Source organism: Lutra lutra, chromosome 13, assembly GCF_902655055.1.
Source record: "Lutra lutra chromosome 13, mLutLut1.2, whole genome shotgun sequence".
NCBI classification, from domain to species: domain Eukaryota; kingdom Metazoa; phylum Chordata; class Mammalia; order Carnivora; family Mustelidae; genus Lutra; species Lutra lutra.
In genome coordinates this window covers 79572463-79589070 of record NC_062290.1, presented here as the reverse complement: position 1 = coordinate 79589070, position 16608 = coordinate 79572463, and the positions used below count along the sequence as shown (strand labels likewise).

The window sequence follows — 16608 nt, the reverse complement described above, 5'->3', positions numbered from 1 at the left end:
AGCTGTATAGAAATGGGGTCAAGGATATGTGAAAATGGTGGACAATCCTTCCACTTAATGCCAGGTCTATTGTTTCTATCATGCTTTTTTGTTTTTCACAAGCATTTTACATGTTATTACACAGATATGTTAAATGAAATTTTGTATTGATATAAGCATACATAAAGAAAAGTATGCAAGTCCTAAACAGATGGTTTAATACATTTTCATAAATTTGGATAACTGGCAGTCAGACTAAGATATAAAATATTACCAGTATCCTAGAAATACCCTTTGCGGTTCTTCCCAGTCAATATCCTCACCAAGGGAACTACTGTCTTAATTTTTATCACCATATATTAGTTTTGCCTGTTTTCGAAATACTCTTTAAAATACAGTATTTTATCATGTGTCTGGCTTTTATCTCCTAAGGTTAATATTGTGCATAAAGTTTTCAATTATCTGTGCTGTATTATACTACTTTTGCTGCATATTTTGATATGTTGTGATTTCATTATCATTCAATTTGAAAGCTCTTACTGGTTTCCACTGTGATCCCTTTATTGATATTTGGATTATTCAAATGTACACTCCTTAATTTCCAGGGAGCTATAATTCCTTATGACTTGTTACTAATTTCTAATTTAAATGGTTTTCTGTTCAGACAGCACACTCTATGTCAGTCTTTATAGTTGACTGCTTCTAGTGATGGTAGACATAGCAGACTTCTTCTAGTTAGGGCTTCCTTCCCTCTTCTGATGACAAGAGAAATCCAAAGGACAGCATTCAACTGTGGGAGGACTGAATATGAAGTCTTAACTCAGACAGTAATATTTCAGGGTTTTTGTGTGTGATTTTTTTTTTTTTTCAGAGCAGTGAGTCTTAACTTTGACCATGTATAAAGATCACTGGAGAGAAAAAAAAATCATTAGAAAATTTTATATAAAAATTTATATATAATGTATATAAATATAATTGAAATAATATAAAAATATATAACATATGCATTGTATTATAACTATGTAAATATAATTACGATATATAAGAATATATTATATATATACTTTATTATAAATGTATGTAAATGTAATTATATATATGTATAAACAGTGAAAGTAGTATAATACAGCAAAGATAATTAACAACTTCATGCACTGAAATAGGTAACCTCACCATATAACTTTAGGAGAGAAATGCCAGACACATGATAAATATATATATATAAAATATATATTTATGTAAATATAAATGCCAGACACATGATAAATACATGTATATCAGTTAAATGTGTGTATTTAGTTTTTCATATATATATATATATATATATATCTCCTTATATATCCATATCCATATATATATATCTCCATATCCATATCCATATATATATGGATATATATATATATGGAAAACTAAATACACACACACACACACACACACACACACACATATTTAACTGATGCCATAAGGAAGACTAAAGACACACATTGTTCATAACTGAGAAAATGGCATCTTTGGTAATCTTTGGTGGTCTAACCTCCTCCTTGGAGACAATCCATGGAGTTCATGTTTCTATAAAACTTGTGAGCAGCGACACTGACAGCTTTTGGTCCAGAATGCCTTTTCCAGGCTGTTTTATAATTAACAAATAGAGATAATGTCTCCTTCTGGGGCAGAGGGCAAGTTTGCTTGCTCTCTGGTATAATGAAGATAGTATCTTCGCTCAGCGCAAAGACTGGGCAGGTTTCCTTGCAGCCAATTACAGCTATTACAGTATCCTAAGTGAGATACCTTAGCTATGATGACTCAAACCCATGTGTATAAAGCATCTGACAGGGCTGCTCTGCATCAGTCTTGTGGGACTGAGGCGCTAGAGGAATTGATGTTACTAGAAACTGCTTGTACTGAAAAATAAATTCCTTTTTCTCTGACCCAGGAGTTTCATGTTTTCTATCCACAAAATTGCATCATCCTAACTTGTTAGCCTGCACATAGGAGGAAATCTCAGACACTTCATAGTTATTGATAACTACAAAGAAAGCAGAGTCTGGTATCTGTGGACCATTGGTTATGCTTTGATCATGTATGTGGACAAAATGTGGGGACAGGTAATTTGGTTCCCTTGTTAACTTTGGCTTTATTTTCCTATCCTAATAGAAATTCACTTGTATAAAAACAACTGCTCTAGTTTATATGTGTTATGAAAGGTCTATAGACAGTATTTTGCTGTCTCACACTCTTTTCTCTAGGGTAGAAGGTTTTCACTTTCTTTCCTTTTTATAATCCCATAGACCCTTTTGACCATTTGGGAAAGCCCATGCACCCCTTTTAATAATAATGTTTTTAAATCCATAAAAAATATGGAATTGCAAAAGGAGTTCATGACACTAAAACAGAACTGTCTAAAAATATAAAAATCAATTTGTGGTAATAATAACACATTGCTTTTATTAACGTATTAAATAAAAGATTCAGCATAGAAGTAATAACCACCATAATTGTCAGTCTTAAGTATAAATGATATTTCAGAATATCTGCAACTGCAATATATATATGTATTAAATATGTAATATGACATGAAAATATCTGATTCTATTAATGCAAAGTCACTATTGAGACAATTACTATTATTAATGTAGTTTGTTTTCTACATTAATAAATGAAGGCAATGCTAAGTTTCAATTATACGACGGTAAAAATAAATTTAACCTCTCCTCTGCCCCTCCCCACCACAAAAGTCCTGATTGATGGACTCTTGTTTAGAATCTCTGTCGTAGAGCTTCCAGAAAACCTCAAGATAACCTTGAAAAATTCAAAGCAAAGCAGACTGTATTAAGTGAATAGTACTATTCTCCTGAAATTAATGTCCTCCATAGGAGACAGTGATTTGACTTCTCAAGCACATGCCAAAGGTGTAAATTTTTGACCCAATTTCATGTAAATCAGAGTCCTGACTTCCAGAGTTAAGAGGAGGAAAGGTTTGGTTTGGTTTTTATTTCGTTTTAATCTCTTTGACCTCGGGGGTGTCATGCTTTAAAACATCTAAAGGAAGTTATGACTTGGAACTCTTTTCAACAATTTCAGATTTCCTGGTATTAAAACTTAAAAATCTTAAATCTTTTAATTTCTGTAATAAAGTCTGGTGTCTAACATGACTACCACAGGCACAAAATATATATGAAATCACTAGGTTCATCCTAAAACAATTAGCTGGGTCAATAGATGAAACAAAGGGAAAAGCAGATTTGTAGACATTTAAGTGATTTTACCTCGTGTTATCTGACTATTTTAAATGATTATGGGTGAGGGCGAGAAGACTTGTAAAATATGGTGGTTTTTGTAATTTTATGCAAATCTGATTGACAGGCCTCAAAAACATGAATACATGTTAATAGATCCTATCTTAGTATTTTTTTTTCTTCTACAGAATTATTTAAAAGCATGTATACATAGTCTTTTTAGTTTCATACAGATTTTCACATATCTTCCTAAACACTTTTGGGGTAGGAATCACCTGTTCCAAATTATAGATGAAGATGCTGAAATTTATAAATTTGATATCGTGAACGAGGTCACCGAGTCTAAAAATGACCATCTTTCTCTGGCCTGCTATATTGGGGCCCGGTTTCTAAGAAACCTCTATACAAAAAAGTGTTCTTCCTTTTCTTGAACTGTGTGAATCAAATCTTCTAATTTGGGGATTACTCACATAATATTAAAATATTGATGTTAATGGCCATCACAAGAGCAAAAACAAAAACTTGATTACATAGAGTGATCACCTAAGGTAAACAGTGAAATCAAAGAGACTGGCTGGAGAGCTCTTGTTCTTTGCCACTGTTGTAAAATATTTCCTTTGCGTTGCCCTTGCTCTCTGAGGGGTCCAATGCCCTTCTCAACATTCTTCCATTCTCCAGGCCATTACCATTAATCAATGGAAAGTTCTCCTTCATCTCAGATCATAAATCACAAGGCTATCCTAGTGTTGCTAGGTAATAGCTCTGATGAGCTAATTCACACCAAGGTGTGAATGAATAATGATGGTTTTATAATTTTTCCACTTGGGAGTCTGTTTGCATTTTAAAGAGGGCCACAAACACTTCTCCAGTGAAGTGTGAAATATGGAGATTTCTGAGACTATTTTCAGGCAGATGAAGGGAAAAGTTAAGTTTGGTCAAGAGGTTGTTTTTAAGCACCTCTCAGACTCCTGGTTTATAAGGATTGGAAGCAAATAAAGGGAACTGGAATAAGGAGGCTAGCAAGAGAGAGGCAAGATAAGGCAATCCTTTCTGACAGATTTTAGTGAATCATCCTTATCTTCTCAAAGGGAATTCACCCTAGGAATGATTGCGGCATCTGTCCCAATGCTCCTCTAGGGCAGATTATCTTTCCTGTTCTCAGATCATTAACACAGCAAGGCAAGGTTCCTGATATCCAGAATCCAGCTATCTCTCTGAGTCTTGCAACTCTATTACAGTGCTTCTGGAATCTTTTCTTTTTTAATGTTTGGGGGTTTGGTGATGAAAAATCCCCCCACCCCTTTGTTGAGATATAATTAACATATAATACCGTGCAAGTTCATGGCAACAATATGTTGGTTTGATGCATTTATATACTACAAAATCTTCATTCATCCCTATATGGGATGAATGGGATACTTTCATCTCCTGTAAAGATTCCATATATAAAATAATTAGAATTTACAAAAAAAAAAAAAAAGAAAGAAAGAAAAAGGAAACAAAATCTTAGAAAAGAGCCTTCCATTCCTTCAAATACTCTCCCTTAAAAAGTTTGGAAGTTGCAAGCATAGAGAAAAGTTTCCATTCTTTCATAGGTACCCTAGATCCCTCCCTTGGAGCTGCCCTTAGCAGAACCTATGAGGCAAGATTAAACCCTACTGATAGATTCAATAGACATATGGGACAATAGAAGAAAGTCCTTCCTTAATACTGGCTGTTAAAGTTATTGTTGGAAATTGGTATTGTTGTGATGAGAACTCCTCTCGGTGGGATTCTGAACTGAGTTATTATAAGAAGCAAAGCAGGATGATGATGAAAATGCCTCCAAAGAGGAAGGCTCTGCTCAGGGCTAAGAAAACAAGAGTGTGAACTTGACTAGCTTCATAACCCTCCACTATTAGTTGTTCCTCATTCAAATTCTTGGACATTTTATTTATTTTTTTAAAGATTTTATTTATTTATTTAACACAGAGAGAGATCACAAGTAGGAAGAGAGGCAGGCAGAGAGAGGAGGGAAGCAGGCTCCCCGCCGAGCAGAGAGCCTGATGCGGGGCTCGATCCTAGGACCCCAAGATCATGACCCGAGCGGAAGGCAGAGGCTTTAACCCACTGAGCCACCCAGGCGCCCCAAATTCTTGTACACTTTAATAAGATTAGTAGCATTTCCTCCCTTGGGTAGAAGCAAGGAAAGGATCATGGAATGAAAATCCAAAAACATATTTCTTAATAAAAAAATCAAATGAAAGCATATCAATTTTTTAAATTATTACTTAATGCATGACTTATAAATTCAGAGATAATCCTCAAATAGAAAAGAAAGGAAGAAATAGCAAACAAAGCTAAATACAAAATCTATCCTTTTCTACTAGCTTAATGTATTTTTAGGTTTCTCTGAAATTTATTTTTCCTTTCTTTCACCTATTATCTCAAAGCATTTATCTGTTAAATGAAGAATTACTGTATTTATTTCATAATGAGATTCAGAGTGTTAAATCTAACCGTGCAGGCAAAGTATTCAACACAGTGTCTAGAGCAAGGATGGTGGCTAAGACTTAGTACTTTGGAATCAGGTAGATATGAACTAAGTTCCTAATCTACCCATTAGAAACCTCATGACTCTGGATAAATTATTCAGTTACTTGTCCCTTATTATTCTCATTTGCACCATGCAGTTAAATAATAGGTGATATATACTGAGGATTAAATGAAATATAATAAAGATGTTTAGTGTACAGTAACACTAGGCACTCAGTAGTACCAGTTATTATTAACACTACTTGAAAACTACTTCAAAGCTTCCATGTGTTCTTACTTGTATGTATCTATTGACAGAGAAGGGTTTAGAACAGATAAAACTAAATATGAAAGTTACACATGAAGATATTTTAATTCTTTTAAAGCCACTTGTATTTGTGTTCTGGAATACACTGATAAAATGTTTTGAAATCCTTGCTGGTTATAGCAGGGCACAGTGGCATAAGGTCTAGAGTCACAAAGCCTGTATTTAAACCCAACTCCAGAATTTATAATCGAGGTGGACGTGAGCAAGATAAATAATCTCCTCACATTCCTCATCAATATATGGATAATAATATTACCCACCATATAAGGTTGTTGAGAGGATTACATAAGTTACACACCTAACTACTTACAACAGTACTCGGGACATAGTAAGCGACTCCAAAATGTTATTTACATTTTTTTCATATCAATTTCCCATTGTGCATAGTACTTAATGAGTAAAATATACAAAATTATATTTTTATTATCAAAGGCAATTCCATTCTTAAATTGATCAATGTTGTTCCATATATGCCACACTAAAAGCTGACACTAGTTTGTCAGACATTTATGATCAGTGAAGTAAATATAATACTCTTCATCAGACCCGAGTGGGATCACAGCAATGCTGATTTCTAATTGATTGAATTTCTAGGTGGACTAGTCGGCCCAAAAGTCAGTGATGCACATTCACAGAAATGCAAACTGTTATCACTCTTACAAAGAATTAATGCTGCATGAATTATGTCTAAATTTTCTGATTATGTCTACCTCAACACATACTACCGATTCCTAATGCGTCCTCTTACAATATGACTGAAAATCCAAGAGCATTACCTTGAGTAGGTCACACAAACCACACATTTGTGATGAGAAGCAACACACAAACAAGCACAAATCAAAATTCTAAAACCTGTGTCCGTCCAGCAGCGTGCTCACTCCCTTCTGGAAAGGCTCTCTGAAGCCATCCTTGGGCTCTGTTAGCTCCTCTGAGATCAGAGCTCCCTCTGGCAGCTGCAGATGCTAACACCCTTTTACAACTTCTTGAGTCTCCTAAGAATTACACTTCCCTACCTGCTTTTAGTTTCTTCAACGTTATCCCTTTTACTTTCAGTTGGAAATCCTAGTCTTCCAAGGCTTCTCTCTCATTTTGTTGCTTCTGAGTCACTCTGATCGTCCTCCTAAAGGAGAGGGCCATATCACCACTCTGTCAATCCTGCATTTCTCCCCATTCACTTATTCAAGGCCATCCTGTTTGCTCAAATCATGCAGCCTTGATTCTCAAAGGAGCTAGGTGCTTATACACTTAGAATCCATCCAAGTAAACAATAGAAAAGATTTCGTATGGGCTTTTAAAACAACAGTCTTCCTGACAATGAGTAGGAAGTCTTGGAATGGAATGGAGATTGTGAATGCTTCCCATAAAAACCAGGGTTTATTTTCTGCCCATTGCCCATTCACTGTTTTATTGTTGGTTTCAGTCTGTGTAGCAGAGTTCTCACACTGCATGCCCCGACTGCCTCTGCCTGCATAAAACATGATGCTCTACCCCGAACAATGCTGGAATACATTACATAAATTTCCCTTTGATATCTAGCATGTTTTCTACTCTAATAGAATCTGAGCAGAATCACATCTCTTTTTCCCCAGTGTTCCCGATGTGCTTCATAACTTCTCTCTTCCGTGAATCCAATAACCATCTCCAAGCCGTTAGAAGGAATACATTTCAATGAAGGGTGGAAGCTGCTCAGCAGGGCAGAGCCAAAGATGATCTAGCAAGTAGTTACATGATAGCATGAGAGCACGCAGTCCAGAGAATCAGGGGGCTGTGCGATCAACCTTTAGTACTCAGGATTCTTGCAGGAATCTAGCATTCTGGTTATAATATGGAGTGAACTCCTAAGCCTCATTGCAAATTTTCCAAAATTCTTGGGCTTCCTTCCTGGGGAAGATACTATAGTTTGGTTTACCTCACACCTATTCTCCAGCCTCATGCCGACTTCCAGTCACTGAGAGAGGCAAACACACTTCAGCAGCCTCCTTTGTATCTAGGTTTGGTATTGAACATAATGAACTCTAAAGAGATGTAGACAACGGTTGTTAGGGTTCCTTGGAAAGCTTTTGCCTTTGTGAGGGCAGCTGGAAGGCAGCACCCTTTACCAACCAAATGTTTCTGTGACATCGGAAGTTACAATGCCCATCAGTCACCACGAGAGGAAGACCAAGAATAGCACAGAGACACCAACCCCCGTCAACAACAGCCTACTTCCTGATTATCGTATTAGGTAAGGAAAATAAATTACTAAAAAGTCCAATTTATGTGGGCCAGGTGTATCATTTGTCCGATTTGTTTTATTAATTGCAACAGAAAGTCTGTCAAGCTACCAGTCCATCTATAATAGAACCTGCAAATATCTTACTTAATATTTAAAGACTGTCTGGGTTTTGCAGTCATTATTCTACATACCATGGCCTTACACAAATTCCCAAAAGTCTCAGCAAATCATACGTCCCAGTTTCTTGGAAAGGCCTGCCTGTGGTAGAAATGGCCCCAGACCAGACCAGCCTCTGCTCTCCTCACTCTCCGTATCCTCTTGGAAAAGCCCATACGGAAACTGGGCTCTCAGTCATTGAAAGTTTGGTTTGGAGCTTGGGTAGTGTAGGCTCTAGTCTTGAGACTGGACAGTTCTATCTTGGCACCTAGAGGGCGCCACACGATTCTAATTCCCACATATTCTCCATGCCAAGGTATGGATGAAACAACCCCCTGCACTCCTGTGTCATCCTGTGTCGTGGGCACCATTCATTCACTCATGGCATCCATTTTGCTGAATCTCATTTTTCTCACCAGCATGAGATTATGAGTAAATCAGAGACCAGAGATCTGGGGACTCTTGGACTAAATTCAGTCTGCAAATTTGTTTTATTTACCTGCAAAGGATTGGGAGTTTTTGTTTTTGTTTTGTTTTTTCATTTTTTAGTTTTTAAAATAAATTGAATGTCCTATCATACCATAGATCCTGACACTTTGGAAATTTTTGTCTATTTGGAAATACTGGGCCCATACTCTTCCATGAAAGTAATCACCTGGAGTATAGGGACCCTGGACCCATCGGAATAAGCCTGTGTCTTCCTCTCATAACACTGCCACCAGACCCACTTCACTCACTTATGTTGTATACCTGGTGAATACAGCCATTGGAATTTTAAGCCTGAGGACAGTAAATTGCTAAAAATTCCTGTCTAACTCTAAAATCATCTCTAAAGCCATCCATTTGCAAACTAAATAAATTACATCCTTAGAGGAATTGGTTTCTCTGCTGAAGATGATAGTGTCCTAAGTCCCTCCCAGATCTAATATTCCAGCACTCAGCTATAAACTGAGATGTTCCCAAGTCTTTGATGTATTACTGGACACATCACTGGGTAAGCCAGCCTTGAGTTGATTTTAGGAGTCACTAAAGGGAACAACACTTTCACTTGTCACCATTGATCTGGGATGGAAACACGTATAGGTTAAAGTCAGGGGCTGCAGGTACGCCCTTTCCCGCAGTTTTAAATAAACACAATCAGTCTACCCAGTACTAAGCAACTGTTTCTTAAGGCATGTTTGTAAATGTGTTTCTAAAGCAAGAACCTTCAATCCATCAGGCCTCAAAGAGCTAATCAATATATTCCAATCTGATCTCAGAGAAGTTTTGCCTCTGGGAAGTTTAATTTATTTCAACTCATGGCCATGAAAAAATGAGCAGCCATGGCATTTTGACAAAATAGAAAAAGTGGACGGTGTTGTATCCAGCAACAGTTCTGTTTCAATTTTCCATTTTATCTTAACAAATCACCCCACCGAATGGGATGACCATGAAAATTGATCAGGCATGGGGCTGGTCTATAGGGCCAAAGTAGGAAGACAGAATATACAGATAGCAATGCAAGAGGCATTGTTACTCATAGACTATGGTCCCTGTTAAAACATTTCTGGAGAGGGAACAGGAAGCCTGGGAAAGAGTTGGGTATGTAATCTACTAGATAAATGTCCTTTTAACAGTATTTGTATCTAGACATAATCACTTCCCATAGCTAGGGTATTTGCCCCTGAAAAATAAATTCCCCTGATGTCTGTAAGGGATGGATATCAAGTGCCATTTCCCTTTTAGAGTTTGGCACAGTAATGACATAAACAAATCCCAAGAGAGTATTTCTTATTTTTCTGCACCCGAAATAGAATCCAGGTCTATCATATATCGAAAGACAGCATAGCTCTACGGATGGCCCCAAGGGAAATATGCAGAGTGGCAGAAATGGTAATATGTTATCCTGGGAACCCTGCTATATTATAGGCTGCATCTCTGGCATATGTTTGCATAAGTGATACATCAGTCCCCACTCTTCGTATGCACATTAAATAAACAACAGTGTCCATTGTCTTTAAAATACAAAGAGATAAGGCCTGGAAGCCAAAAGATAAGGTAGAGAGAGTGACTGGAGAAGTCTAATGGGAAGGAGGTACTTTGTAAGCAGGACTGTTTAAGCAAATATCTTGAAAGGGGAACCAGAGTTAGAGAAAAGCTCCAGAAAGCCTAATTATACTTAAGATCCTAAAGAGGGAGACCTCATTCCCCGGAAATACAAAGATGGAGTTGCTGTGCAAAAGGGTAGAGATGTCCTGATGCCCTCCCGGGCCCTGTCGAGACCTTTGCAGAACCACAGAAAGCCCTGGAGGGAGAGGTCCACTTGGAGACTATAACCACACCATGACAAGCAGTCAGATTCCTCCTGAGGTCGACCTGGATTCACAGTTACAAGACTATGGGAAAACTTTGTAGGGATTTCAAGAGCAATGGCACAGGGAAGAAGGAACACTACACTTGAAATAATAAAATATTCATACTAGCCCCTGCTTTGCTACTAATTTTCAACCTGACTTAACTTACTTGGAGCTGAGTTTCTTCTTCTCCAAAACTAAATTATTGCATCACGGTTTCCTAAAATCCTATTGATGAAGTTTTAGAACCTAGGTGAGGCTCGGTGGGCTAAGGTCCAGAGCCGATGACCAAGAAAGAATTCTTGAGACATCTTTGGTGCAAAGTGGTGGTTTATTAAAGCACGGGGACAGGACCCGTGGGCAGGCGGAGATGCAGCTGCCCGGGGTTGTGAGAGATGGCAGGTTCGGTACCTTGCAGTTGGGGGAAGGTGAGGGGAAGGGAGGTTTCAACAGAGCTTTCATATGCTAAAGAGGGCCTAAAGGGTGGCTGGAGTGGATACTGGAGGCCTTGCGGCTTGATCAATGTAGTCTTTTGGCAAGCCATTCACATTTCTGCTATCAAGCTCTTTGTTAGTGAGATTTAGGTTCAGAAGAGATTTAACTATATGTACATTCCCCTCTACCTCAGCCTCCTTCAGTTTGTTTATGGTGGGGAGGGAGACATTAGGGTTTGAGAACTGAGTTATTTGCCTCTGGAAATTTGTGCTATTGATAAGGTAACTTCTTTGTTTGTAGATCTCTAGGACATTTGTAAACCAAGGGAGACTCCTGTCTTGCAGGAGTGATCTCTGCAAGTTAACTATTTGTTTCTCGCTTATGGCAGTCAGGGGTGCCTGAGGAAATCGCTTATGGCAGTCAGGGTTGCTTGGGGAATGCTACACATATTACCGAGGAGGAGCAGATGGAGAGGGGGTGCAAGGTGCCAGCTTTTGCTTTGTCTTCAGCCAGCCTCCTGCTCCCTCATCACTATCAAACTCAGAAAGGTCATAACACTCATCTGTGATCTCCCTTAAAACTCCACATCTGCATTTCTCTATTTTCTGTTTACGTACTAGTTTGTTGGATATATGTTAAGTTTTAGGGTGACACTGGATAGATTAATTCCAATTCTCTGAATTTTAACACCCATGGGATTCTTTCACAAGTAGGAGATATCTATTTTTAAGGTCATGATGTGAAATTGGTACAGAGTTGCTTTACAGCATTTATTTTCTACAGAGGTGTCTAACCTCATTCATAAGTTCCCAATGGTTAGAAGAGCAATGACCAGAAAAGATCTCCTGAAGAGTGACCTGTTTTAAAAATACTCTTCATCAAAATGGAGAATTCATCTGTGGCACGATGGGCCAGCTCCTGAATAAGAAGCTGCTTACTCACCTTCTATAGGTTTGGCTGACAGACTATTCAGAGGACTATATTGATGGAGAGGTCTCTGATCACTTTCTAGACAGTTAAGTTACAACAGGACTCATGTTACAGAGTAATGCTCCTTTGATTTAAAAAAAAAAAAAAAGGAAAAAAATAAGTGATACTAAAATATTTACAAAAATAATATGGCATTCAAGCATAAAAAAAAATGACCCTTGACATTTGTTTGAACTCTATCAGATCTTATTAAATAATCATGTGTAGTTTTGTTTTGTTTTGCTTTTTTATCATGGCATTCTTAAAAGGATGGTCACTTAATGGAGGAGATCAAGAGAAGAGTATGGGTGACCAGAAGGAAAAGACCAAAGTCATAAAGAAAAACAAGAAAAGCTAAAGAAATTTTAGACATCTATCTGTAAGAGAGACGTAAGAGCTATTTGTCTCTAGCCCTCATGCATAAGCATGCATATAACAGGAGAGAAAATTACATATCTGAATGGGATGGGGGTGAACTTTAGCTCTTTGGGGAATGAACAAGAATTTCCAAACCAATTTATAAAACACATACTAAGCAAGGCATGAAGTTTGGTGTTATGGTTCATGGAGAGTTGGGAGAAAAACAAAAACAAACAAAATACCAAAGTGCAAGTAACTCATTCTTTGAGGAGAGAAACAAGGTCATGAATATATTGCTTAGATCTGTAAGCACCAATGTAGGGGTAGACCTGAAAAGCCTTTGTTTATGACCTTATGAAGTTTTATTTTAAAGATTTAAACAGGGACAAGGCACCTGGGTGGCACAGTCAGTGAAGAATCATGATCTCCAGATCCTGGGGTCCAGGCCCATATCAGGCTCCCAGCTCAGTGGGGAGTCTGTTTCTCCCATTCCCTCTCCCCCTGGAGACTAGAAATTGTAGCAAATTTTATGGAACAGAGAAGAATAACTTATTGTTCCAGAATGGGGTTTGGGCTTACAGGCTCCTTTTCTTCTTATACACTTCATGTCTGCCCCACCTGCAGAGGTGGGCTCATTAGGTTGCTCTGCATCTAACTGGAAGGGCCACCATGGGGCATGGTTTCATAACAAGTCCCACCACATGTATTTTTGCTTTCTTATGTACACCTATATTTCATTGGAGTATTGATCCCTTGGACAATTAAGTTGTGAGCAGGAAGACAGAGTTGATTTCATCCAACAGAAATCACACAGGGCTCTTCAACATATCTGAGAATCATCTGGCTCCATCATGTAAGAGTATATACTTTGCCTTCTGCACCTACACCGGGCCCTGCTCTTCCCACTCCTGGCTTAATGCTCTGCTAAGGAAAGAGGTGTTGCTTTTTTCCTCTTAGAATGAGCCTAGGATATCCACTGGGCTATTGTTCATTTTCAGGCAGGTTTATTCTTCCTTAAATGAAGAATCCCAGTTTCCTTTTATTGCTTTTCTATTTGGGCCTTTGGCATAGTCAGGCTCTAGGGCAGACTGCTCCTCTTACATCTTTTCCCTTTCACGTTGAGGAACTGGTTGTGTAAGTGGATTAAGAGGTTTTTCCTTCCCACAGGCAATGAGCCTGGTATTCTTAGGAGTAAAGAGGTGCTTATTTGATTTGGACCATAACTGGTTAGGGATTATTAGGTACTTGTAAGGCTCTTAATAAGGTACATTTTTATTTACATTTGTAAATCTCTTCTGTTGACAGTACCTTCCAGAAACCTTTGGGAAGTGTGGTTTAACAGGGTATGCCTTGGTATTTCTGAATCTCTATTCATAATATCACCATTACAGGCTCTTACCCATGTATTTTTCCTCAGAGATCAAAGCTGGCACATCATAATAAGTCTTATAAGAGTACACAGAACAGTCTGTAGGAAAATGGGGCTGATACCTTAATTCAAATTGGAAGCAGCTGGGATGAGATAGTTTTTAGTCATGTCAGAGTGAGTTTGTCAATTAACGAGATCTTACCTTGTAGAGTAACCCCTGTGCCATGGTTAATTTTATGTATCAACTTGACTAGCCACAGGGTTCCCAAATTAACCACTATTGTTATAATTTTTTAAAGATTTATCCATTTTAGAGAGAGCACAAGCAGGGAAAGTGGCAGGCAGAGGGAGAGGGAGAAGCCGACTCCCCCATGAGCAGGGATCCCCATGTGGGGCTCAATCCCAGGGTTCTGGGATCATGACCTGAGCCAAAGGCAGATGTCCAACCAACTGAGCCACCCAGGTGTCCCCCATTATTTCTGCGTGCGTCTGTGAAAGTGTTTTTGGATGAGACTGGCATTTGAATAAATGGACTCAGTGAAGTAGACAGCCTTCCCCTACGTGGGTGGGTATCATCCAATCCAATGGGCATCTGGCTTTAAGAGAACATGGTAGAAGGTAGAATGTGCCCCCTTTTTCCTGCCTCACTGATGAACTCGAACATCTCATCTCACTTTTTTCTTTCCTTACACTGGGATTTTACCCCATTAAATTCCCTGGCTCTTAAGCCTTCACACTTGGACTCAATCATACACCATCAGCTTTCCTCAGTTACCAGTCTGCTGATAGCTTATTGTGGAACTTCTCAGCCTCCATAATTATATGAGCCAATTCTTCACAGTAAATCAATCTCTCCCTCCCTCACTCTCTTCTCCTTCCCTCTCCTTCTTTCCTTCTCTCTCTTTCCCCCACGGTTCAGTTTCCCTGGAGAACCCCAACTACTATAATAAAACCCTGAAAGGTTTTTCTACTTTAATTTGACCTATACTACTATACAACTGCTTTTATTTTAATACAACCTTTAATAATATGGTCAGTAGTAATATTTTTATAAGCTAAAAATGTTCAGAACTACTATGCAGGTACTATTCTAAGATTATTTAAATTAATACTTACAAAAACTCATAGGGTAGGTGTTATTATAAAAAAAAAAAAAAGAAGCTTATGAAAACTGTCCTAGTCACACAGACTCAACTTTCTATTGGCTGCATAACCAATTACGCCAAACTCAGTGGCATATGGCCGTAGCATTTAGTATGTCTCCAGACATTGGTGATTGACTAGGCTCAGAGATGGTTCTCACCCTGGGTTTTGCATGAAGTCAGACATTGGCTGAGACTATAGCCATCTTTAGGGCTTCTGCACCCATATGTCACACCCCTGGGAGTGTAGACTCAATATACTGAGGACTGGATCAGATGGGACAGTTAGGGCATCTTTTAGTATTTTTATGTTATCTCTTCCTGTGGTCTCTCTAGCATGGGAGACACCATACAGGGCAGCCGTATTTCCCACATGGGGGGGTCACAACACCAGAGGCATATTTCCTGATAGAGAGTTGGGTGGAAGATGTCTCACATTCCTTAACCTAGGCTTAGAAGTTACATAGTGTCATTTCTGTCATATTCAAGACATTAAGATCAGTCCATACTTAAAGGGAAATGAGTTAGGCTCAATTTCTTGATGAGAGAAGAGTTCAACTTACCTTGTTGTCTGAATTCAGGTTTTCCTAATTCAATATCTATTCTTAGCCCCACTGGCCACACTTTTACCAGCTCCTCTGAAGACTGCCTAAACAACACTTGTCCACTTCACCTGTATGGTCATACACTCAACTGAAGATGGAGATCTAGTTATAATGATCTCCTATAGTCTTTCTGACAGGAACGCTCAATGTATGTTTTTAAATCATATAACCTTCAAGAACTGCATTTTTTTATGAAAGATGCAAAAAGACTTTAGCCCCAGGATACATTGCTTTTCTCTGAAAAATCCCCTCTTTCCTTAATACCTTCCTGAGCTTCTCAGGGTCTCTGTCACTTTCTCTACCTCATCCACCTTCCTTTTCATTCTTTTCTTCCCTCCACCCTTTCCCCCCCTCCCCCAAATCACATACAACTTGGTTCCCAGTAGTGTGGTTTTTGCTTACTTAACAAGGCTTATATTCATCACACCTAAATTAATTTTTCATGTAAAATTCCATTCATGGACATGATTTCTTAAAAATCAAGATGTATTGCATCAATACCATTCCTCTGACAATGAATCTTCTATCAAAAAAGTAACCAAGTTTCCCTTGAATGATTTTTTCTCTATAGAACCAGGCTGTTTATGGCTCGTGGTTCTGTGGTCATTGAGGCACTAGAAGATTTCCTGATTCTTTAAATTGATTATGGTACTTTGCTGAACCATGAATTTCTATGAAAGGTTGCAAAAATGGAGATTGGATTCCTTTCCTGTTTGGACTCCTAGGGTCTGGCTTTGCATACATTTCCAGAGGTCACTCCAAATTTATACATACACACATATCCAAATTTCCATCCAACTAAAAAAGGATGAAAACAACAAAACCACAAATTAAATGCATCAATGCCTTTTCCATAGCTTTGCAGAAGAATAAGCTCCATGAATTCTCACTTTCCCCACCTTTTCTAATATCCACCCACCCATGCCTTTATCTGTTGCTATCATTACACTGAAATCCTATCTAAACT

The 16608-nt window shown here is 38.3% G+C and overlaps 1 protein-coding gene across 1 annotated transcript in view; it reads right to left on the bottom strand.

The window, feature by feature from the left end:
* The window catches only part of LOC125083006 (5E5 antigen-like), a 579485-nt gene that overhangs the window by 480131 nt on the left and 82746 nt on the right, over positions 1 to 16608 (bottom strand). Inside the window, exon 4 of the mRNA XM_047698904.1 lies at positions 13925 to 13993. Coding sequence (XP_047554860.1) covers positions 13925 to 13993 — 69 coding nt within the window. The remainder of the gene's footprint in view (positions 1 to 13924; positions 13994 to 16608) is intronic.